The following is a 25,914-nucleotide window of genomic DNA, read 5'->3' as shown; positions in this document are numbered from 1 at the left end:
ATCTGTCACATTTTGAAACTTTTTTTTAAAATTTTATTTTATTTTAGGAATCGGTGCACAACTACATTTCCACTCACAAGAGAACGTCACAAATGTAACTAAAATTAGGCTTGGATAACTTTGAAAACGTACTACTATGCGCCCAAACCCAAATTTCTTACTTTAATACTTCATAACCCTGCCATGCTCTAGGAATTCTTCTTCTGCATAGCTTCATTACTAGTCACAGTCAGATAGTTTTAATTCCTTCAAAGGCACAAAACTTCCACCTCTTTTCCAGTGTTGCTCCTACACCAGTGAATTCTTGTTTAAACATGCGTGGCAGTCTCATCAAAAGCATTTCTATCTCATTTGCAGAGATCTGAGAAAGAAATAAAGGCAAAATTAAAGTGAGAAAGCTGCCCCATAGACTGGAAAGAGGAAATACGGAGAACAGAAAGAAAGGGGGGGTGTGGGGGGTGTGTGTGGAATCCAGGCCAGATGAAAACAACCAACCATATTTTTTTTTTAACCTTAGTCTGACAGGAATTTCCAGACTCCAAAGCAAGTGCAGATTCCTTGCAAGAATGATTCTGCTTTTGCAAGTGTCATCCCACTGTAAAAGAATGACAACTGCTATGTTGGGCCTGCTGCCACACAGTGTGGTATAAAGTCCACCTAAGAACTACAGTTGCGGGCGTACTTGTGAGGAGGAGGAAGAAAATGGGACCTTCTCATCCCATGAGTTCTTGAATCCTCATCCTAGCTTCGTCAGTATTTCTTGTGCAAAAAAAAAAAATAACACAGGGAATTTATTTCTAATCAGCTCACTTTTGTTACTTAGGGCTGTCTATCCATGGAGACATGTTCTCCCAGTTTGACCCAGTTCAGCAGCCCCACATAACGAGGCAGTAAAGTTCCTGACTCCTGACTCAGGATGTTTTTATGGTTTTCAAACCTTAATGACGGGCCACCTTCCTAATGGGAAACATGCCCTCATTGCAGTAAACACTTTCACAAAGGCAACCTGTCTGGGATAATTGGTAGGGAAGTCAAGAAAAGAACAGTCAGAGAAAATGAACCATTTTAGCCTATGGCTACATCTTCCAAAGTGATGGGCATGAAAAGAACAGTAAAGAAATCTATGGGTGCTGCCAGTTATCCACAGGTATCTCCATGATTTGATAGGCTTCCTGGCAATGATGATATTTCTGCTTATTCATATTAGTAGGAATCTTCCATGGTGAAAAGTTCTCTTTAAAACAGTATATAATCATAAAATATGCTAATTATACCTCATTCCACCCAAGGGAGGCAAGAAAATATCGCCTCTTATTTTCCTGAAGAGGTTAGTGCAGCAGAAAGATTAAATGATTCATTAAAGGTGGTTCCAAAAATCAGTGTTGGAGGCAGTCTAAAGCCCCAGAGCAATCAGGTCCATCTTTTACGTACTCTTACGGCAGTAACAGATAGCTGGCTACCTTCGGGTAATGTATCTGAGCTCTATACTGAGCCCTCAGCCCGCACGGGTATGCTGACCTTATCATTCCTGTTCAGGTGAGGAATGACTGGCTAACTATGGAAAGTAATTGAAATTCATCTCTGAGATTGCATCTCTGGATTGCACTATTAAAAAGTAATTTGTTGCTACAAGCAGTTACTTCCAAAATAAACTAGAGAGGTCAAATTTTGCAGCTTATGTTTATTATGCAGCAGGTAGGTCCAGTGGTAGCTGCAGGGGCTGACACATCGGCACCTTGGAGAGCTGGAGACAATGATCCTTCCATGCAGGCTGTGTTTGCAAATTAAGGGTTTGATCCTGGCAGCCTCACAGACGCCAACACGCTTCTTACATGAGTAGAAATTCAAGGACAGAGCCCGCAGACATGCATAAGAAGGGACCGTGGCAATGAAGCTGAAGAGCTCAGTGGGCAGAAGCAATGAGCAGCAGGGCTGGAGCCTAAGGAGCCGGTATTTTAAGTGGTTGTTGTTGCCACTCAAGAGATACAGAGCTGGAGGGGTTAGCCAGGGGGAAAAGCAGTTGATGCTGTGCGTTAAGGAAGGACTTGAAAGGTGACTGAGGAGATTGGGCAGACTGGATGCTGCAGGTACTGGGAACATGAAGGAAGGTGTACATGTGGTAGAGACAGGGAATAGAGAAGCAGAAGAGGAATGGTTGCAGATGTGAAGCTCTGGATCTGTTTGGTCTTGATAAAATCAGATAGTTTTTAAAAACTGAAATTCGCCTGTTTCTCACCTCTTTCTACCACCCTCAACCCTTACTCCCTTTTCATTGTGGGTAGCAGTGGACTGTAAAGCACTACAAATCTGAGCAGCCATGGCCTGAAAATAGTGTCCAAGAACTTCATCATCCTTCCTCACTCATCCATGCAACCTGTCTTATTTCCATTTGGCTTCTAGCTTAGGACCTCCTCTGCCTTTAGCTGTCCACTTTTTCACAGCAACAGAGGAGGGACCCTCCAGAGGCATGAAGCAGCCCATCAAAGCAGCTGGAAGGTGATCTTGGCTATGGGTGGCATGACTGGGGAGAGTGTTCAGGAATAAAATATTTCCGGGATCATAGGAGTTTTGTCTAACGACCACCACACAAGGACTGCCACTGACATTGAGTCCAGGTGCACACCACAGCTACATCCTGACTCCATGTTACCAGAAGATCCGGGCAAGCACCATCATCCCCATGTCCAGAGGAAGTATTGGCAGATGTGAATCAGAGCTGTGGCTAACTGCAGAGTGACACTGAAGCTGCTAAGTGTCTCATGCAGTCTAGCGTCCTGCAGAGACATTGTTTAGCACTTTTAGAGTAGCATTCACCTGATCAAAGGTGGCTATTTCACAGCTGAGCTTCTCACCCTTGACTTGCTTAATATTCAGTGGAAAGGAATAGGCCCTTTTTGGGGCTTGATTTCATCTCATCCTACAGTAGATATTTAACAGTAAGTCAAAGAATCTTATCCTACAGGTATGTAATGACTATGGACTGTACAAACTGATGCATTAAAAAACTTTGCACGCTGTAGTGTGTTGGCCTCACTTTTCTGTTGGCCATACCTTCTCTAAATTTAGCAATAGGGTCAGCCAATTCCTTTATGAGGCCCTCTCTGCTTCAATGTGGAGACGAAGGGTATGCTTCATGGTCCATTCACGTGTTCATGAAAGTTCATGTTCAGAGTGACCCATGTGTAACAACTTTTAGAAGAACAAGGAATCACGTCCTAAAACTCTGCACAGTTTGATGGCCATGGCTAAACCTGCCTCTTGTTCTGCTTGCTTTTTCCTCAGCTGTATTTCAGGATCACATATCATAAAATCAGCTGCTAGTCTTTGCCATTTAAAGCTCTGGTCTTCTTTGTCACAAATGATACCTAAGCAGTGCGAGGCAAAGGGCTCAACACAAGCATGTGCACTGTAATTTACAAATGAATAAAGACTGCAAACCCCCAAGCCCCATATCCCATTATCTTTCTAATGGAAACGCACGGAGAGTTTAACCTGCAGTAAAGAATAATACATTATTTCTATAGAGAAAACAGATTTTGATTAAATTTTTTTACCCTGGAGTCCAACTGCTGCATATAAGACCAAAGATATTCTATATTGGCTCCAAAAGGGTGGACGTGAAGAAATGTGGATATGATACCTGTATTAAAAACAAATGTACACAAAGTATTGAAATTACCTCAGACAATATATCATTAAAATAAGCACAATAATTCTGAATAGTCTGTTCTTGAAGGTTTTTCAGTATGAATTATGATTCTTATTTTTCTTACACAACCCAATAAACATAACAAAATGGCACATTTTTAATACAGTCATAATAACATGGTAAACACAATAGCTCATCTTCAGGAATGACAGCAGTTAGCAAGTAAGTGACCAAGATAATATACTGATGAATAAAGGAATTTCTAAACAAAGACTTGCTGGAAGCATTTCAACTACCAATTTTATGCTTGATTTACCAATATAAAATTGTGGATATTGTAATGGTAAAATTATTGCTTTTTTCCTCTTCACTGGATGCTCTGTTGTGAAAATGTTTCATATAATTGTGTCAGAAACCTCACTCCCTCAAATTTTTCTAGTCATTACGCTGATGCTGGTTATGAAAAGTGTTTAATCCGTATTACCCCTAACTGCTGCTGAAGAAAACAAATCCTTTATGACATATTTATTTTCTCTTAAAAGAGAGCCAGTTCTGTCTATCTTCATTGTTATTTACAGGATCGTTATAAAAGGTATGGGAATGAAAGTGTCTTAGGAGGAGTCAGGATCTAAGTCTAGAGATGTTTTCTGCAGTGAAAATCAAGTGACAGCATAATAATGATGACCAGAGAAAACAAGATTTGGGGCATCAGAATTGCTATTAAAAGCACTATCCAATTTCTCCTCTTCTAAATAAACAGTGAAAATACAAAATGGCATGTGTGTTACTTACTGTTTGGGGAGACTTGAACTGTAAGAATCAGAGCAAATATTTTCAACTCTGTTTGGATGGGTTTCTTAGCTGAACCACCCTAGGGGAAGTGCCTTATATTTAAAGCATAAACACCAGGATTAAAAATGCTTACAAATGACAAAAATGGGTCACTGTATCTTGTGTACTGCAGGCCATACTGCTTTCTTGATGCTGAATGAATTAGGATAATCTTGGATTTCATTTTTCCCCAAATACTGGCCATGGTTGAAAATGATAAGTAAAATTTAACTCATTTTAGACCGGCTTTGCAAAGAACACCTTTTTTCCTCCCTCATTTTTCCAACAGCGTTTACAAACTTGATCCTGTAAAGGGAGGGGCGTGTATTTAATTTTATACCATGGTGAGTCCTACCAGCAGTCATTTTCTTTGTGCTGTGTGTGACCATAAGCACACACACAAGAGCTCTTGAAGCAAAAGCCAAGACCATCACACTTTGATGGGTTGACTGGAAATCCAGTTTGTAGTCAAATCACATTTTACCAGTGGCATGGTGTTTGTTATGTGTGTTCCCAAGGCTTTTCAGTTCAAGATGTTCAAAGCTACTCCTTTCATATAATGTAAAAAAAAAAAAAAACTTGAAAATATTTTGTAGTTATTGACTGGAGTTCCATGATAACTTTTTTAGTATTTTTTTTTTCTTTTTTATGTTCTTTTCCTCTCAGGCATTATTGAATTTTGTAAAATATAGACAAACATAGTGAATGGATGGAGGCAAAGCCCGTTTTTTACCTTGCCACACCTGAACATGCCTCAGAGGAACAGATGCCATGAAATCCATCTTGAGCAATCTTTTGCCTTTGAACTGTAACAGTAAGGCAGTTGTAGGGGTATTATGACCAGTAATATCTGGACTAAGATTACACTGTTTATCTGAGTGTGCCACTGGACAGCTGGTGGATGGGACACACTTTGGGACACTGTGGCTGTCAAATAATGAATGACCTAGAAAAAAAGCTTTGTTATTCTGTTCTTAAAATCCCATCCTTGCTACTCTTCTCACAGAAATTATCTTTGAACAGATCAATAACTGTCCAATACAATGAAAAGTTCCAAATTTTATTATAACAAGCAAGATTAAATCAATTCATACATTTTTGCCCATCCCACTGTTTCACATCTCACTGGTCACGGGAACTTTGTATACTAAGCACTTTAAAAGTTTAAATACATTCTTCACTTTTAAGTGACCTTTTTGGTCTGAACTGTCTGAATGCATGCCCCAGCAATAAACCAGCAACTTTCCTGGTGCTTAGCAGATGCAAATGAGTTGCATTTAAACAAATTAGGGTAGTTTTGGAACTATCACCTACCGGGATACCGCTGATTTTGTGAAAAGACCAAACCACAGAAATGAAACCTGGTCTTTCAGCTCAGCATTCCTGTGAATGACAACCATGCCATAGGGAGCCCTTTGGACCATGGGCCTTTAGGCTCCATGAAAACCTGCCCCACTGAAAGCAACTGCAAAACATGCACAGATATAAATGGGGCACGTTCCCTCCAAGGGTAGCATGGGCACAGCCAGCATTCCTGCGTGGCTAAATCCTAGGTACCAGTTAGCTGGCTCACTGCCTATAAGCTTTAGCTTTTAGGCACTCTTTAAGAGTTTATTTTAAATATTTTATTCTAGGTAAAGGATATGACAGTCCTTGTGGTATTCTTTATAAATATTCATATTGCTAATTCCCTTACCTAATGTCAAAAGCATAAATCTGGCTTGCTTAATACATCTAGTGTACATATTTTTTTGCCTGCTAGTTTGCTAATATTATTTCCATCCCCTTCTCCTTCACTATTTTGTCTAATAATCAGATAACAAGTTATACAATTCTAGCCTGCTAACTCTTCATGTAAAAAAAGTCCTCATACATTCATGCTGCAAGTCAAAATGCAGATCCTGCAATTTTCCTCATACCTGGAATCCTTTTGTTAAACTGTGCAGAATTCTTCAGAAAGAAAAAAATTATTTGTATTTTAGGATTTCTCTTGCTAAAAGCCATTGTGAATACAGATGAAATACAAAAAATATTTTTTTTTACTTTAACTAGCACAAAGATGCATGTAAACACATATGCAAAACAAAAACTTGTTAAAATGCATTTTATTCTCCAAAATCTTCTTTGGGATTATCTTACCTATTAATAGTGCCTCTTTCTCTGATTTTAGACCTGGGCTTCGTTTCTCTGAATTTTTTTCTCTGTCTTGGTTGACCAATGCTACTGTCAATACATTGATTTCCTATAAAGTTTAAAAAAACAAACAGTTGGTCATGTAGATTTCATTTACTTCAATTAAACCTGCCTGCTTCCTTTCAACTGTATAAAAAAGATCATTACTTTAATTCACATCTAAAGACAAGACAATTATAAATAATTGATTTGCTTGCCAAATATTAAGACGCTTTTTGAAGTATCTTTATGCCAAGAGCTGCCAAGAAGAAAAATTTTGCTTGTGGAGTAAGTTAAGTAATAACTTTGTTGCTAGTGCTTCTTCATTATAACAGCTTGAAAGATGAGCCATAAAGGGGATGGTCAGAAAACTCACCTTTTTCTAGCTATTAAAGCTGTAAACAAGGACCGCCTCTAGGGAACATGGAAGGAAACATTCAGCTACAGCTATAAGAGTAAATTCAGCAGTCACTAGCAATGTTTCTAGCTACTACAGCACAACCATCTACCCTGTTATACTCTTTGACCAGTGCCTGGCATGGTGTTGGCCCCTGTCCCAAACAATTCCCAGGCATGCTTTGCGGGTCAGTACATTTCAGGGACCATTCCTAACAGGCAGTTTGCATAAAGCTACCTTGTTTTGAGGACTGAAAGAGAACCAGCCTTAAGGGCAAACAAGTCAAGGCTCCTTCTCTGAGATTCCTTTTTCTGCACCCAGGTGGCTTGTACCATCCAAATCTCAGCCAAGCTACCACGTGTTAGATGCTCCACCAGAAGCACCCAGGCAGTTGTGTGACACAGAGTGCTCTTCTCCTGGGTATATGTGAAGTAAACAAATTATCTCTGTTTCAGAGGCATGTAAGTGGCCTCAAAGTGCATTGCACAATATTCAAGCATATACATGGGCTGTTTCCATGGAGCAACTGATATGCAGTAACTTGTTTCTTGGTGAGGCAGTGACTCACGCTGCTGCATCTGCTCTGTGAAACGCTCAGCAGTTCCACGCAAAACCTCGGGGCAGAGAGCATGGGGCTGGAGATATGGCAAAGTGAGGTGGGGCTGTGAAGGAATGGTGCTTTTCTTCTGGTTGGGGTAGTCAAGGTAAGCAGCTGGAGGTTGCATGGGACTGGGCAGCCTTAAATGCAAGCAAATTTGCACTATTCAGTATAATGATGTGGCCCATCTAGAACATGCACTTGGGGTGGTGTCTTGCTCCAAATTTCTTGGTGAGCATTTTTGACAATAAAAGAGAGACACTGGGCTTGGGTTGCTCTAGTGCATTTCTGAAGGTGCGAATAATCCATGCTAAAAAAGAGCAACACCTCCAAAATATGTCAAATGTGCCTCTTTATGGCTGACCAAAGGCTTCACAGCCTGTGAGACTGGTAAAGAAAGTCAGGCATTTCCTCATTCTCAACTGAAAAAAAACCCAACAAAATCAACTAATACAAAAAAACCCACTGATGTACGCTGTGCTCTTCACAGTCTGGGTCCAAGGAGCAGCTGCCCAATATGCAGTGCCTGATGGCTCAGATGTATCCTGGCTTCAAATGTTCCCTCGTGTTGTGAAGAGGAACAAGTTGCCATGTGTCAGCTAAGAAACTGTATGTGCATTTGGGTGACATACACACATATGAGTATCCTTAGCCCCCAGAAACAAGGGGCTCTGACAGACCTTAGCCCACAGTGAAAGAGGAGTGAGATGCGTTGAGTCACCTGTGGTTTGCTGCAGTTGTAGTGGCCAGCTGAGGCACATCTCCTGGCCAGAGATCTGTGTGTAGTTGTGTACATGTAAGCGAGCCAGCCTTTGCTGCCTTTTTATTCAGTAGAAATGAAAAAAATTTTTAGTCTTGTATTTTAGTTACTGACTTTAGGTTGAAATAAATTGGACCTTAGAGGTGCCCATTTTATATTCCTTATTGGCTGCAAAGGGAAACCTATAGCACAGATTTAGCACCTATAGGAGGGAATCTTTAGTTCAAGGGATGCAGTGATCCCCGGTGTGCCTGGGTGCTCTGGCGGCTACATCATCTTGACATTAACACTCCTGTAGCGCTGCAATGCACAGGGCACATTATAGCAGCAGGACTATGCTCTAAGTTGTCCAGTACTGTTGATTCCCCTCCTGACAGAGCCAAAGGCTAATGCATATACTCATCTACTGCTGGCCATAACATCCAAGAACAGTGAAAGGAAACCCAGGCAAGAAACAGACATCTAAGGACTGTTTGCATTAATTTCTCCATAAGGGCAGTAATGACAAGGGGGTTACAGAGCTGAATGACAGATTTCATGATACTGCAGCAGACGAGCAGAGCAGCATATGCCACCAGAGCTTGTATAGGTTAAGATGTAATTTTTGACTCCATCAGAGATAGAAAAGCAGTCTAAAAATAACAATTCCTGAGAGGGGAAGGAGAGAGTAGAGAGATGTGTATTTGATATAACAGGCCCCAAACACAACACACTAGCAGTTTCAGATGGGATTAGAAGTTTTGTCAAGCAGTGATGCAGAGGAAGAAACTATATTCCCGTTGGGAGCAACGAACAGATGGATTCTCATTTAATGACTAGATTTGAGCCTGTGCAGAACATTTTGTATGATTTATAGGGCAGTGTAAATGGATGCTAAAGGAAGTCACATCAAGTCTTCCTTAACTGTGTGTTGGTACAGAGGATAAAAGCGTAAACAATTGGTTATGGGGGAGCTTGAGGAAACTAAGAGTGGCAAAGATAGCTACTTAGCAAATGACTGGCTTTAGAAGAAGGTTGCAGGTTCTTGGAGGTTTGAAAAGGAAAGGTTTCTGCCATCCAAAACTACTCGCCTCACAGAAGATGATAAATTACACAACTCTGGTGTATTCAGCTGCCAAAATAAGCTTACACCCGTCATGAGAAAATCCAGGGTGTGCATGGTCACATAAAGGATTCAGGAATTAATAATGATTTAAGAGAAATGGGCATAATTGTGTCTAAAAAATGAGTGTGAAGTTCACCCAGAAACCAGACTAATTACAGCGTAAGTGAAAATCTTAACTATCTGACTACACATTGCAGATACAAATCTGGTACCTATGAAGCCTGTACAACAAATCCTCGTGCAGTTAATTTGCACATTTTTAGAGATGCTACTTATGCCAACCCACAGAAACAAGACTTTTAAGAGTACAAAGGTGAATGAGGCAGTAACTAATTGGAAAGAGTTAGGTCACCCCTCTGACATGAGAAAAAGCTACTGATCACCAGATGCCTGAGGAAAATTATTTAATATATACTACACTACAGTCTTTCTTTCCTGGAGACCATCCTTTATTTGGCAAATTATACTTTCTGAGACCCTAAGCAGTCTCCTTCAGCAGGTTTCATTATAAAAGGGATATTTTGCTACCATCTGTCAGTTATTGCATTAAAGGACAAGAACACAGATGAGCATGTGCAAACCAGTACTTATTAGAAGCTAAATGACCTTGCAAGAACTAAATACAGTAGGTGGAAGGCTTAATCCAGGTTAAATCACACCTGGAGACCATTAGGGACCTGGCCCTATTCATTACTCACAAATTATGTCAGGTATTGGAGAACATGGAGGCCCAATTTGATGATGACAGCTCCAGAGCTGCTCAGCATGAATGCAACCATTTTGTGCGATGCTCTCACTGTTGCCAGTTTGGAGCTTTTCCCTGCAAATGACACTTTCAGCCAACAGCAGATGAAGAAAAGACAGAATTTCCCTTGACAAACCCTGTGATTCTTCACAGACCCCATGGGACCAGCATTTTGAATTGGGGCTCCCTGCTTTTGAAGCGAGGGAGGGAAAGACAGAGAGAGAGTCTTTCTGGAAGACTTTCAGGAAAGCTTGCTGGATAAAACAAAGGACAGCAAATAACAATTTTCTCACATGGACTCATTTCCACAGGCAGACCTCTGACACTACCGCTGACACAGAGCTGATGGCTGTGGAGAGTCATACATGGCAGTTTTTGCACATGGATGTATACTTTAGCCAGGTCTTGGCCGTAAGATAGGACAGAAGTTGGGTTTGTGTCATTGTCTCATGTACCCCGGCTTCTTTTGGAAGCAAATACAGAGGCATGGACAAGTGGGCTGCTCCAAAAGGTGCCTGGTCTCACTGTCCACCATGGCCCACTACAGAGCAGCTGGGTCCCACGCTGTAGACACAGCAAATAAGAGTGTGATTCCTGAGAGAGCTGCATTCGCCAGAGAGAGACAGAGAAGTCCTGAAGAGTTGTGGTGAATTTCTACAGTGATTAGTCATAGCGACTGTAAGAACAAAAGGCTAGCTCTGCACTCCAGGGGACTAGCAGATCAGAAAGTCCCAGATATTTAGGCTGGATGACTTGGGTCTTTCAGTCCTTCATTGGTTTCTTTTCTCCCCCTATGGGAAAGTATGATATTAAATAAAAAATTCTCAATCCAGACATCACTAACCCTCTACCAGACAGTCGTGCACCAGTGCAAAAAAGAAGACAGAATATAAAACATCTGCTCTTGTCCGGGGCTTCACTCTTTAGCAAAAAAGGTTCTCTTTTGCCAAAAAACGTTCTGTGATCCTGAAAACATATGCTAACCAGCATCCCTAAAAATGGGGGGGAGTGTGGAATTGCCATTCCCCATAAATGCTGGCCAAGAGCTGAGCAGGGCTTGAACAGTAGCTGCCCTACCTGAAAACTACTCCTGCCAGACTGCAGTTCTGTATCACCCAATGTTTAGGACTCTGCTTGAAAGGCAGAATATGGGATTTAATGAATCTGACATTGAAGACACCTGGCATGTGACCAGGATGCAAATGAAAAATATCCAAAGAGCTGAGATACTCCCTCTGCTATCTAGGTAATCCAAATATTTGATAATTACCTTTAAATCTAGGGGGAATGATGACTGCTTTCATATCGTCTTCAAAGACCTCATTCCCTTTGTTGTAGTATATGGGATTCTGCAAAATTGTATGGTGAAGGGGGTAAAAATAGTACTGTGCCTTCTGAAAGATCCAGTAAAAACAAAAATAATCCTATCAGACTCTGCAAAAGTTTGCAGGATATGCTGGTATTTGTACTAAATGTAAAAAGCCAATTGTCTGAGGCATTAAAACAGTAGCAGAAGAAGGAAAGCCTAGATGTTGGACACAGCAGGCATATGACAGAGCAACTGAATGTTGCTAGATATGAGGGATACACCACACTTTCTCATCAGCCAGGAGATTTATGAGAGAAAACAAGTAGTAGGAAAAAACCCTATATATCTGAAACATAAGCAAAAATCTTGCAGGTTATTAACAGCAGGCCAGAGAGATACTGTAAGCTTGAAAAGGTAATTTTATGATTTCGATAGAAGAAAGAACCATGCACATGTGATAGCAAATCTGCAGTCCTTAAGCTCTTGAAAGGCATACATGTACCTGCTCTGAGTCCACGGAACTGGGCTTAGACTTCAGATGTGCTTGCCCAAACTGCTTATTGACAGCCAGGAAGGTTTGATGATTCTACTGCAAACATGGGTAGAAACTGTGACATGAACACTGCACGTTTTTCATTCATTTTCATTTACCTGGGGATCTCTTAAATTGTGCTATAGTTGTGTTTGCTTTGCTGGTCTTTCTTTAAATGTACTTCAGATCCACACTTGAAAATTCAGTCTTGGTGTTTTAAACTGAATGGAGCCTAATTCAATTTCCAATCAAGTGAATGGAAGCCTTGCAATAGCTTCAATGTGCATCAAGTTTACAGGGACATGCAAGGTTGAGGTACAGGACAACTTCTGACAGCTTAACATGGTTGTCATTTGAGAATAGGCTACTGTCCTTGGCTATATTCTTATCCATGGTGAATACAAAATTATTCATTCCAAGTTAAGCTAAACTACAACGAAAGAGCTTATTTAAATTTAACTTAAATGAAATTTCCTTGCAGATGTGGCAATGTATGAGAGAGTGATCGTGACTCAGATGATCACAGAATCACAAAATCGTGCAGGTGACCTTGGGAGGTCTCTAGTCCAACCACCTGCTCAAAGCAGGATCAGCTGCAGGGTCAGAGCACATGGATGAGCAACAAGGTGTAGTAGTTCAATGGCTGGATAAGCCTCAGCAGCCTCTCTGCAGCATCCCAGTTCTGCACACTCATCAAACAACATGTGGGATCTGTCATCAACAGATGGGTACCTCCATCCCCTGCAGAAGGGATTTTCCAACCACTATCACTTACTGCTTAGTCCTGATATTTGTGACTAAAGTCTTATCTCCATGAGCACAAAGAAGGACAGAGGCACCATCACAGATGGGGAAAGCCAGATAACCTAATCAGAGAAAAGAGAGTCCCCTGACTCAGCTCCAATCAGAACTGTCACAGGAGAGCATGAGCCCCAGGGGTCGAGCACAACACCCATCAAGACCAATCAATAGAAATAGTCTCTGGATCATCTTACAGACTGAGGGGGCACTGCCTGTAGGGATACGGGACTTGTTACGGGATGTAGGGGAAAAGCATCTTGGGATTGTACAAAGTTTAGACAAGGTTTAGTTGAGGGTCCTTAGCGCGGAAACGAAAGGCAGGTAAAGGAAGGGATCACGGTGGTTTGGGAAGCAGATAGAAGGGTCTGGTCACATGTAAACAGGCTGCTGGTCAGTACACTTGTCTGGCCACACCATGCCCTGATCAGTGCGTTACACTTATTAAACTCAATTTCTCACTCTTTTCCTGGGTAAGGGTCTCTCTATTCTGTGTGCATGAGGGTGTGTGAGGGGGTCTGAGTGCAGCAGCTGGAGTGGGACCAGGGGTCAGAGGGCCATGTGTCTGGGGTGCTGCAGTTAGAGACACCAGAGCGTGTACATATGCTGCTCTGTGATCACTGGTGAGCATCAAGCCAGACTAGCCACTGAGTAGGATAATAAGCTTGGAAGCCATGTATTGAAGTGGCCATAGGTCTGGGATGGATCCAGGAGAGACCAGAGAGACTGTGTGTGACCTACTGGAGGGACCAAGGGGTCCAAGCCAGCAACTGGGGACACTGTGGAGTTTGGGGAATGACTAAAAAAGACCTGTTTGTGTGTGTATGTACGTGCGAGGCAGGGGCCAGTTACGGGACAGACTGAGAGTCAAAGGCCAGTTACTGGAGGGATCCACATTGTATATATGTAAGTCTGCATAAATGTTTCCCACTAACGGACCTTCACCCTGATCAGCCAGAAAGGGGAGCAAGACAAGGAAGTCAGTATGTTTGTGTTTGTGAATGCTGAGTTTGTGTTGATCTGTGTGATTGGCCGTGTGTATATGTGTGCACGTGTTGTATACCTGTGTTTGTGCATGTGCCTGTGGGGAACACGTGCTCAGCCTTGCTGCAGCTTGGTCACATGGAGCTACAACCACCTTGCCTCTGTCAGCCTGTAGGATTCAGCAACTCTCGACAGCAGCAATGCTTGGTTTGGGCCAAATGGCTCTAATTTTTCCTTTAATGGAGCTTGTTCCCCTTCAGCACTGTGCTGTGATGTGACGTGTGGAAATTTGGTTGTGTCTGAACTCTGAAAGTAACTCAAAATTCTCCAGGAACATCATGTGTGTTACGCAGTCCTCTTACAGTGACTGTTTCTGACTGGCTGCTGACTACTTCTCTAAAAATACTCTAATGACTAGAAAATTGCTCATAATCTTTCATTAATATAAATCTTTTGTAGCTGCAAATGAATTGATCTTGTGCTAGCAAATTAACTGCTTCATTGAAATGTTACATTTTACATGGTCCTGGTTGCTCATGGCCTAAGAGTTGATTTCAGCAAAGTGGCTGACACTCAGTTAGGTGGTCTTGCTGACACACTGTATATGAAGAGAGGTTTCTTGGCCTTTTCTATGTGTACTGTGATAACTCACTTTACAGTAACAAATTACACTGTTGCATCAAGTATTAAAAAAATAAGCCAAGGAATGAGGCATCCAAACCTCTGCCCCAAACCAGAGGTCTCACAAGCAGCCTGCACTACTTTTAGAGTTAGCACCAGGTCAGTAATTCAGTAAAAAAAAAAACCTTGTTTTTATGTGTTTTTTCCCAGGGTCTCAGAGGATCCTTCACCTTCTACTATCAACCTAGTGATGCAGAAGAACGTATTTGCCATATGCCACACTGCTGGTGAATGTGACTGGTCTGTCATTAGAAATGATACAGATCAGGTGTCACCTTTTCATTCAGACCAAGCCTGACCTTGATAACTTATTTTGTGCTATGCAAGAAACCAGTGTTGGTTTCATCAGCCACAGCACATTGTAATTATTTTAAAATATATAAATTTAATACAGAATTTACCACAACTGTAAATTTAAGAGTGTGCTGACATTAACAAATAAGCAGTTGACAACTGGCTTGAAAAATTATCAGGCATTAAAGTTATAGGAACAACAATGAAGAAAAATTAGAACAGCAAATGTAAGACCTTGCAAACGAAGCACTTCAAACACACCTCTATGGATCTAAGATTCGTTTGTCTGATTTATGCTACATGATAGAATTGTTTTCGGGAGTGAAGATTAATTGTATTATGGTGCTCTTGACATCCTATTTTTCCGATCCATTTGCCAGAGAGATGCTTTTAACTTTTTCATTACAAAGCGTTTACTATTATAACTTTCACCTGCTGAGTTTAGGCAACTAGCAATAATTCGAAAATGCTTTTCTCATTGAAACTATCTCTTTATACTGTTCTCATTATATTTGAGTACATTTATTTTATGGGAATGTACATATGCAAAATATGGATGACTAATATGAAAGTTATTTCATGCTTATTTTTAAAAGTATGATCAGGTTGCTTCATTTTCTAAAGCTGGATTTATGTGTAGGTTCCTGATAACTTAACACAGATGTTTTATGTGATGTGAAGGTGGTTGTTTTGCAAGGGAAAAGGTAATTGTCATTTTAGACACTTTGTGTTAGGGAATTGCAGGAAAACCAGTAGTTGGCTGAACGAAAGCATCATCTGCCCACCAGCTCTGCTTAAGTCAATGTAGGAGGGGATACTTTGTGTTTACTTTAGACGGAGAACGTGTGAAAGCCCTTTCAAATGGACTTTAACACAAATATTGCTGTAGCAATCTCCTTGAGAAAGACGTACATCTAAAAAAAGTTAAAGAGAAAAAAAGGCAATTCATTTCCCTTATGAGGTAAGCAAAATTGTTTTGAAAATGTCTTTGTTGAAATAAAAGCAAGTAATTGGGGTGAGGGGGGAAGAAAAACCTCAAATGTTTTATGAGAATGAATGGTTTTCAGCAAGTATTTGTATTTGAAAGATACTAATTTTAGGTATCTAAAATCCTAGGACAACCCCCATATTTACAGGAATCTCCATATATGAAAAGTACTTGAAACAAACATTTTGGATCTCTCATTCCTTTGGATTGGATCTTGATTAGGGTGATGAACTCTTCCTGAGGAGAAGGACTTGGGGGTGATGGTTGACAAGAAGCTCAACATGACCCAGCAATGTGTGCTTGAAGCCCAGAAAGCAAATCACATCCTGGGCTGCATCAAAAGAAATGTGTCCAGCAGGTCGAGGGAGGCAATTCTTCCCCTCTACTCTGCTCTCCTGTCACCCCACCTGGAGTACTGGGTCCAGGTCTGGAGTCCTCAGCACAAGAAAGTCATGGACCTGTTGGATCAAGTCCAGAGGAGGGCCACAAAAATAATCAGGGGGATGGAGCACCTCTCCTACAAAGACAGGATGAGAGTTGGCATTGTTCATAGAATCATAGAACAGTTTGAGTTGGAAGGGACCTTTAGAGGCCATCTAGTCCAACCCACTGCAGTAAGCAGGGACATCTTTGACTAGCTCAGTTGCTCAGAGCTCCATCCAATCTGACCTTGAATATTTCCAGGGATGGGGCTTCTACCACCTCTCTGGGCAGCCTGTGCAAGTGTTTCACTATCATCATTGTAAAAAAAATGTATTCCTTATATCTGGACTAGAATATATCTAGTCTAAATCTACTCTCCTTTAATTTAAAACTATTACTCCTTGTCCTATCGCAACAGGCCCAGCTAAAAGATTGCCCACATCTTTCTTGTGAGCTTGTTTTAAGTACTAGAAGGCTGCTATAAGGTCTCCCCAGAGCCTTCCCTTCTCCAGACTGAACAACCCCAACTCTCTAGGCCTGTTCTTACAGGAGAGGTGCTCCAGCCCTCTGATCATTTTTGTGGCCCTCCTCTGGACTTGATCCAACAGCTCCATGTCTGTCTTGTTCTGAGGACTCCAGAGCTGGACACAGTACTCCAGGTGGGGTCTCACCAGAGTGGAGTAGAGGGGGAGAATCACCTCCCTCGACCTGCTGGCCACACTTCTTTTGATGCAGCCCAGGGTATGGTTGGCTTTCTGGGCTGCAAGTGCATATTGCTGGCTCATATTCAGCTTTTCATCCACCAGTACCCCCAAGTCCTTCTCAGCAGTTCTGCTCTTAATCCCTTCATCCCCCAGCCTGTATTGATACTGGTGATTGCCCCGACCCAGGTGCAGGACCCTGCATTTGGCCCTGTTGAACCCCATGAGGTTCCCATGCGCCCACTTTTCAAGCTTGTCCGGGTCCCTCTGGATGGCATCCCACCCCTCAGGTGTGTCAACCTGGAGAAGAGAATGCTCCAGGAAGACCTTAGAGTGGCTTTTCAGTACTTAAAGGGAGCCTACAAGAAAGCTGGATAGGGACTTTTTGCAAGGGCATGTAGTCATAGACAAGGTGTAATGGCTTTAAACTTAAAGAGGGTAGACTTAGATTAGATATAAGGAAGAAATTCTTTACTATAAGGGTGGTAAGACACTGGAACAGGTTGCTCAGAGAAGATGTGGATGACTCCCTCCTGGAAACATTCAAGGCCAGGTTAGATGGGGCAGTGGGGCTTTGAGCAACCTGGTCTAGTGGAAGGTGTCCCTGCCCATGTTGGGGGGGTTGGAACCAGATGATCTTTAAGGTCCCTTCCAACCCAAACCATTTTATGATTCTGTGATTCTATGAAGAGTGTCTCCTGGGGATACGGGAGTTCCTTTCTCGCTTCTGTCATTTTTCGCTGTCTATTTCTTGACTGACTTTAGCAGGTTGGAGGGAGAGTGAATGTGGGGTACAACCTCCAGGACTGCAGTTGCAGGCTTGTGGCTGAAGCAGAGGTAGCCCATCATCCTTCAGGTAGTTGCGGGGGAGCCTGAATGCTCTGACAAGTCAATCTGCCTTGCACACTGTGTGGGTTAAGCACACAGCTGCATATGTATAAGGCTGAATGTTATTCCTCACTAGAAATGACGGGATGACTCCTGTATACGTGTGCAGTATAAACACTCGGGAAAAATGCTTTGGGATGAAAGGCTGCACATAATGATCTGATATTATTAAAATGTCAGGTAGCTCTGGGCATTGAAGAACTGTCTCCCTGTAGAGCTTATATGAAATTTAAAGTCAAAAAACTTTTGTGATTTGCTGAGTGGGTAGCTGAATGGGTTTTATCATTGTGTCTCAAGAGTTCTCTCTTCTCCTCCCTCAGATGGTGGGAATTCACTCCAATCAAAAATCAAGTTATGATTCCACTCTGACACTTTTAATTAGGGAGAACTGAAGTGGTGTGATTTCTTGCTGCACATTAACAAAGGGGTTATTGCTACAGCCCAGACCTGCTTCAGGTAGCGCACTCTGTGTCAGAATATACTGTCTACTGTAGCCATTTGCTCCATGTAGGGTTAGATCATAGCTGAAAGTGCAGAGACTGTGATTCAGCCAGCAGAGAGATCTGCACCGTGCTAGTGAAACTCTATTGCTGTCCTCTAACATGCTGAACCAGGGATGGGGCAGCGAAGGGGGGAACTCAGGGGGACTTGATCTATCAGTGTGTAAGAAGTTCTGAAGGCTGAGCAGGCTCTTTGATAACATAGTCCTAAACAGCCAGTTAAACTCCTGCTATTTTTCAGGCCTTGCGGTACTGAATTCACGAGGTGGTCATTCCTCATGCCTGCCGCGGTAAGTAGGAAAGCTGCTGATCTGTGAACGGTCATAGCTGCTTGAATTTATCATACTCCACATGTCTTAAATTGAAGGAAATGAGAAGAAATGAGTGATGGAAGGGCTACAAATAAACGCCTGGAATGGAAGAGGCAGGGAGTAGAAAGAGGCATGGCCACTCCTTACCTCCTGGTCCTGGTCCCACCAGGATAGAAGAACCTGAATACAGACAGTAAATGGATCTCTCTAATCCCTGGGGGCTTTACACTCCACTCTAATCAGGGTACAGGGCCCTTGCACCTTCTTCTAATGACATAACACACCCATGATGAGAAACTGAACCCTGCATCTCTCCTCAAGGGGCTAAACTCATCCCTGTGTTGCACTATTACTCCTGCTTGTTCTCTTTAGACACTTAACTGCATTTGTTAAATTAATTAGTTGACTGAATACAATCTTGCCAAGGGGACCGGTTACAACAGAGGGGCTGGAGAGCGCATGCAGCCCATGCTCTTTTTGGGAAATTAAGCTTTGAACCTTCTCAGGTGGAGGAAGGAAGCAAACCACAACTTCTGGCATCCCCTGTGGAGGACACTACCCCTGAGCTCTCAGGTATGGAAAGGCTGCCAGCACCCTCTCCCCACCCTCAAACACATCCATCTGTCATCACCTCATTTTCTGCAGCACCCACTTGCTCCCGTGTGCTCCAGAAACGCCTGCTGCAAAGCCAGAAGACCCCAGCGAAGCCAAGGAAGCTACTCAGAGACTCACATCAGCTTGCTGAGACTGAAGTTCACAGCTTACAAATCTGGGAAGCTCAGACAGAAAAGGAATACACTTCCTGATGTATGCAAGCCCTGCACTGGGGTTTTTTCTGGCCTGTAACTTTAGGCCCAAATTTATAGAATCACAGAATGGTTTGGGTTGGAAGGGACCTTAAAGATCATTTAGTTCCAGCCCCCCTGCCATGGGCAGGGACACCTTCCACTAGACCAGGTTGCTGAAAGCCCCATCCAACCTGGCCTTGAACACTGCCAGGGAGGGGGCAGCTACAGCTTCTCTGGGCAACCTGTGCCAGTGCCTCACCACCCTCACAGTAAAGAATTTCTTCCTGCTATCTAATCTAAATCTTCCCTCTTTCAGTTTGAAACTGTTACCCTTCATGCTATCACTACACTCCCTGATCAAGAGTCCCTCCCCGCATTTCCTGTAGGCCCCCTTTAAGTACTGGAAGGCCACTATAAGGTCTCCCTGGAGCCTCCTCTTCTCCAGGCTGAACAACCCCTGTGCTCATAGGGGAGGTGCTCCAGCCCTCTGACCATTTTTGTGGCCCTCCTCTGGACTTGATCCAACAGGTCCACGACTTTCTTGTGCTGAGGACTCCAGAGCCGGACACAGTACTCCAAGTGCGGTCTCAGGAGAGCGGAGTAGAGGGACAGAATCGCATCTCTTGACCTGCTGGCCACGCTTCTTTTGATGTAGCCCAGGATACAACTGGCTTTCTGGGCTGTGAATGCACATTGCTGTCTCATATTGTTTTCCATCTACCAGCACCCCCAAGTCCTTCTCCACAGGACTGCTCTTGATCCACTCATTGCCCAGCCTGTATCTGTGCTTGGGATTGCCCCAGCCCAGGTGCAGGACCTTGCGCTTGGCCTTGCTCTTCTGTTAGCCATGTTGAGCACATTTTTTCATCACAAGTCTGTGTTTTTCTGTGAAAAGCAATTCTGTTGAAGAGTGGGCTAGCCAGGAAATGGCTGTCGCTCTCAAAAGGAAGTGAAGCAAAAGCATCCTCAATCACTTGAGATCTTTATAAATAAAGATGACCAACTTTTGTACTGTAGTCCCAAACCACTGGAACGACTTGAGCAGGCATTGTACTTTTCTAGTCCCCTCTCCTCTCCCTGTGTTCAAGGGCCCTTTTCATCTCACCTGGCTCAATATGAGGCAGTCACACAGCACAGAGGTGCCTCACCCTAGGGCAGGTGTGTACTAACTCATACACTGACATGGGACGTTCACAGCAGATACTTTTGGGTGCTTCCATGAAAAGTTTGCATAGTGAGGTACAAGAACTGAACTCTGATGACTTTGATGGAATTACAGACTTCTCCAAAAATTGAAGGGGGTTAGCTTTTTAAATCTTTGCCCAGCTTGTTTCAAAAATGAGCTTCACTTAAGAGCTGTCTTTACCTGCCTTTGGTAAAGATCATCAGTGACTAACCACATTCCATGAAAAGACTAGGGTCAGGTTAAGAATAACATCACTTTCAGTGTAGCATAAAGTGAGCAATTTAGTAAAATGGTTGAAATATTTCACCTTGTGTCTACTCCTCCTCAGAGTCAGGGATCGTCTGGTAACTGCTTGAAAAGCAGATACAGAGGGGAAAAATTAAAGGAAGAATCAACATCAAACGTAAAATGCTTGGTTGAACTTGAGAAATGCTCTGATAGCAGCTTCAAGCATTCAAATGGAAAATGCATCCCTACTTAATATTATTGATTTCATGTCTGGAGGAAAACCCACAGAATATATGTCCAAGCTTCTGGTATTGCTAACTGGAGGCAGTCAGATGAATGAGGTCAAAGTCATTACTTTGTTCAAAAATGAAACTCAAACAGAACAAAAAGGTGGTTAAAAAAACTTGTGGTGAAATCAGTTTCACTGTCTGAAATACATTTATTTTATTATGCCTTGATGATAATGAAGTAATTCTGGAAGTTTTTGGTAAAATCTTGGCTTTTTAACCTGATGGGAATTTAATTATTGATTTCAAGAGAGTCAGGACTTCACCATGCAATTATAACCTGGGCATTCAAAATCCTTCTGCGACCATGACCCATCTCTTGCTTTGGTCTGAACTTGGAGGACTGATACTCTTGACTACCAATTTATGGCACTTTTACAAAGGGTAGGAGTTATTCATAGGAGCTATCTAAGGAAGGCAGATAGCTGTCAAGGAAGAGTGCCAAACGCCTGGGTAAAGATCACTGAGTACTAAAATGAGGCTTCTGTAAAAAAAAAAATATCTTTTTCTCCATTAACAATAGAGGGATACCATGGATGTTAACCTTCCAACGCCCAAAATAGGGATATATTCACCAAGGCTATACAACTGTATTTGCATGCAGTGCCCTACGTATACCGAAATCAGCAGTGAGCAAAAGGAGAGCTTTGATTAAAACACAGAATTAACTCGTATACAAGAGGCTCCACACAAAGCCAATGAACTTACAGACACAGTGGAAAAATAAATAGCCTTTATAGAGTTAGCCACAAAACACATGACTAGCATTTTCAGATTGCAAAATGTTCCCTACTCGGGCACACCCCCCAAGAAAGATGTTTTTTCACGCTGGGACTAATCAGGTCCCAAGAGTCTGGGAACATCCTGGAAGAGGATTATATCTGAAATTATAATTGTCCATTGGCCATTATTTTCTCTTCAGTTAAGACAGAGATGTGAAGTAAATATCATTATATGCAGCAATGAAGAGGAAATTAAAAGGGGGGCAGATCAGAAGCAAGAAGCAATCTTTTCTTAACTGCGGGGCTGAAGGAAATGAATGCTCAGTGACAGCACTTTGGCAGTCCTGGGTGTTGAAGTCTCTGTTAACACCAGGCCAGGATCTTGGGCTCTATGTACCGCTTGAGCCTGACATTTGGCCTTTCCTGACACAGAGTATAGCCGGGAAATGTCAACAGCCATAACAAATATTACTGCATATACCTGGCAAGTCACTCATGAAACACCCTTATGACTCTTTACAGAGCCTTGTAAGATGGTTTTGCTTTCTGGAAATAACAGATGTACTGGCAACACACTAAACTTTTGGGGTTTTTCCCACCCAGATTTGTGTGTGAACACGGCAGTGAGGGTAACATTGCAACTGCTTCAGCCATTTAGTTAACTGTGCTCAGTTCTCCTGCAAAAACAAGAGGAAAAACTGAAGATTGGTCCATTTAATGGGCACATTTCAGGGGGGATTTTTTTCTTTTTCCAAAGGTGTCCAGATCCTTGTTTCCTTTTGAGGATGGTCTTGCATAATGAAATGTAGAAGACACATCAGGATAGGTCGAAATATATTTTTTCATCTGTATCTGCTTTTGCTCATATTTCCAGGTTTTATTTTAAGAAACAATATTTTCTGATGTAAAATACGATGCAGACCAGTGCCATCAGCAGAAAGCCTAAGGACTGCAGAAAATAATCTTTTTAAGATTACAGTATGGGCTTTCTTGATGTGTATGCAGTGTGCCTAAAGTGTCTACTGTCCTTTCTAGGAGCCTGATTTTCTGCAGAGTAAGTAATCTAAATATGCCATAGTGTGAAGATTAGATTGTGTGTTCAGTGTATAGACATATGTTGCCATTTTTCCTCACCAACACCTCCCACTATTGCTCAGCATGTAAAGGTATTTCATTTGCTGAAATCAACCCGTCAACTGTAACAAATATGTCCTAATCCCATTATATGCATCACAGTTCACTAACAACCACACAGGAGCCACCAAGACTTTTTCTCTTTGATCATCCCAGATTTGCACACTGGCCAAGGGCAAGAACCATGAAGTCTGCTGAGAATAGATGTGGAGAGACAACCTGCAAGGCAAAACACCTGAGCACTACGTATTTCATATAAATGACAATTGTTTAAAAGATACCTCAACTTCCATTTTACAAAGTTCATTACTGTAGCAAATGCTTTAACATCAGTTCTTCCCCACTATTTCTCTGTTTCCATTTGTGCTGCTGTGCTTTCTCTGTTTTCATGGTGGCATAATTGTTGACTACACGACTGCAACTGTGACTCAATAATTGTAGCTGTCTGGTCTCCCTCTTCACCATTAATTTAGGTATTGACTTCTTTTCTTAGGATCCTAATATTGCTATGAGACCACCACTGGAAAAGCTCATGGAAAAGAGGGGCAGAAAACAAAGTTTCTATCCTCAGGAAAATTCAGGCATTTGAATTATATAAATACGAATCTTTCAGATTCTTCTTTTTTATCCAGTTACATATGAGCCAGAATGATATAAGTTGAAGCATTTGGGTAATTTTCCTTTAAAACTTTTTAATCCTGCAAAATATTGTTTCATCCACATTTTTGGAGATGAAGCAAGTTCCTTTAGAAAGTTTCTAACTCTTACATTTCTAAATTCCTTTAGGAAGCCTGCAACCAGCTGTTGTACAACGACAAGTTTTTAGGCAGCACATGTGAGCATTTCAAGATCACCGGTGGATTAATGTCTTTATTTTGCTTTGCAAACAGAATCTTTCAAAGGGGCAATGAGATGCTGCACAGACAGACTGCAATTGAAGATTTGTTGGATCTATCAGACAATATTGAATGTCTCCTGTCCAAATGCTGAGAGCTATGAAGTTCTATTGACTTCACTGTGGAAACAGACCACAATGAATGAGATTCAGGAAAGGATTAAAAAAAGAGACGACAGCATTTCATTATCACAAAGCAGTCCACAAAATTTGAGCCTTCCATTCAGGTTTAAAATAAACCTGCTTTCCTAGCTGTGCAAACAACGCATTGACTAAAACAGATGTTAAAATATATTAGTGTTCAGACTGTTGGTAGTTCTTTTGCCTAGGAGGAGGATAGCCTATATAAATAGCTTTAATTTTCATATGTTTATGACAAAGCACAAAGCTGCACAGTTTGGATGACAAATATAGCAGGAAAGTTTTCCTTTTTTTCTCTCGCCCCTTATCCAAATTGCTGTTTTGACTGCAATATTAAGGGAATAACAGAAGCATTATTTTTGGCAGCAGATTTTTAAAAAACCCATGACCTTAACAAGTCCTGTAATGATTTTGGACAAAATAATGACTCAATGAATTAATTTAGTCCTCTTGTGCAAATTAACTGTTTCCAAATGATACATGTATATGAATCACTTCACTCAGAACTGAAATATGGCCAGACTTGCTCAGCTGCAAGGTGGCAGGCACAGAAACAAACGGTATAACTTTGTAGCTTGAGTAATCCTGGACAGGACACTAAGGCAAAGCATTTCTCTTGCAGTCGTTTCCATGGTATCTTTAACACCCACATACAGCAAGTAGGACATTGGTTGTTAAAGCCTCATCCAAATAAATCCTACAAAATAAATTGCATGGAACCCAATTTATCCACCTCGAAATGAAGTTTGCTGGGTTTTGAACCTGTGGCTTCAGGACAAAACCCAAGCACTTCAAACATGATGTGCAAATCATTCAGCCATTGTATCAACTTTAAGACATAAATAGTGAATTTGAGACCATAAGCATGCATGCATATATATATATATATACCTAAATCTATACATAGATAGCTATACCTACATTTGCCTGAGATTCATCGTGCCCATTGATTTCTGCTAATTCCTTGGCGCTTTTTAACTGCAAAGAGTGAACAAAAACCAAAACAGAACAAAACAAGCACATTACTTGAGTATTTCACACAGTTATCTTTGATTTATTTGAAGGAGCATTTTATAAAGCTTCCAATGAGAAAAACAGATGGAGCATATAATTCTAATGAGTTTTTGCTGAAACCATTTTGAAACCAACATACTTAAGGCTTGATAGGCTGGCAAAAAAAAAAAAAAAAGGAAAATAATAAGACTAGGTCATTATTTTTTAAATAATAAGATTAGAAAGTAGTTTCAAGGCATAAAAAGTGTACAGAACTGGCTCTCAGGAATAATAAATGATTTCATTTCCCATTCTTATTGCTATTAATTTAAACTTTACAATATTTGCAAGTTGCCACTAGCTAAATAGCATTTTGCTAATGATTACTTTTGAATGATATACTTTGAGCTGTTTAAGATGCCAAAGTGCTACTGTATTTTTCCTTCCTGAGGAAGCATCTAAATAACTGACATGGCTCCTGGGTATGACGGAAAAGGAGGTGAAGAGAAGAACAGCTTTTTTATTTAACCAGTAGCAGGAAGAACTGAGGAGACACTGCCAATTCCAGATATATGATCTGAAACAAAACATTTCCTTTCCTCCTGAATTAGCTTTTCAGGGAAAATCCAAGATTATATTGGGGATTGTAAAAATCATTCCCAAGAGATTTAAGGAATGTCCTAGCTCGTGTCTTGAGCAACAGTGAAATATGCAGTTGTTCACCCTGTGATTGTGCAAACACAGAAAGGAGGAGACACTGTAGCTCTCCTGAGCCTGTAAGCTGTGGAGGTTTGTAAACTTAAAAGAAGAGCTCAGAATCATTTACTCTTTAGCTAAACCTCTGAAGAGTCAGAGTCATGCTTTTATTCTAACT

General features: G+C 41.6%; 1 protein-coding gene across 2 annotated transcripts in view; it reads right to left on the bottom strand.

Annotated features, from left to right (window-relative positions):
* Window positions 1-229: 229 nt before the first annotated feature.
* Window positions 230-25,914, bottom strand: part of ENOX1 (ecto-NOX disulfide-thiol exchanger 1) — a 138,832-nt gene continuing 113,147 nt past the window's right edge. For both annotated transcript variants that reach the window (XM_086481971.1, XM_086481970.1), the window contains exons 10-13: window positions 24,969-25,025; window positions 6,620-6,722; window positions 3,555-3,640; window positions 230-361 (exon numbers count right to left, since the gene is read on the bottom strand). In XM_086481971.1, coding sequence (XP_086338097.1) covers window positions 230-361; window positions 3,555-3,640; window positions 6,620-6,722; window positions 24,969-25,025 — 378 coding nt within the window. The remainder of the gene's footprint in view (window positions 362-3,554; window positions 3,641-6,619; window positions 6,723-24,968; window positions 25,026-25,914) is intronic.

This window comes from Leptosomus discolor, chromosome 1 (assembly GCF_034619465.1).
Source record: "Leptosomus discolor isolate bLepDis1 chromosome 1, bLepDis1.hap2, whole genome shotgun sequence".
Taxonomy (NCBI): domain Eukaryota; kingdom Metazoa; phylum Chordata; class Aves; order Leptosomiformes; family Leptosomidae; genus Leptosomus; species Leptosomus discolor.
Note: the sequence above shows the minus strand (reverse complement) of the source record. Positions and strands in the feature narration are given on the sequence as shown.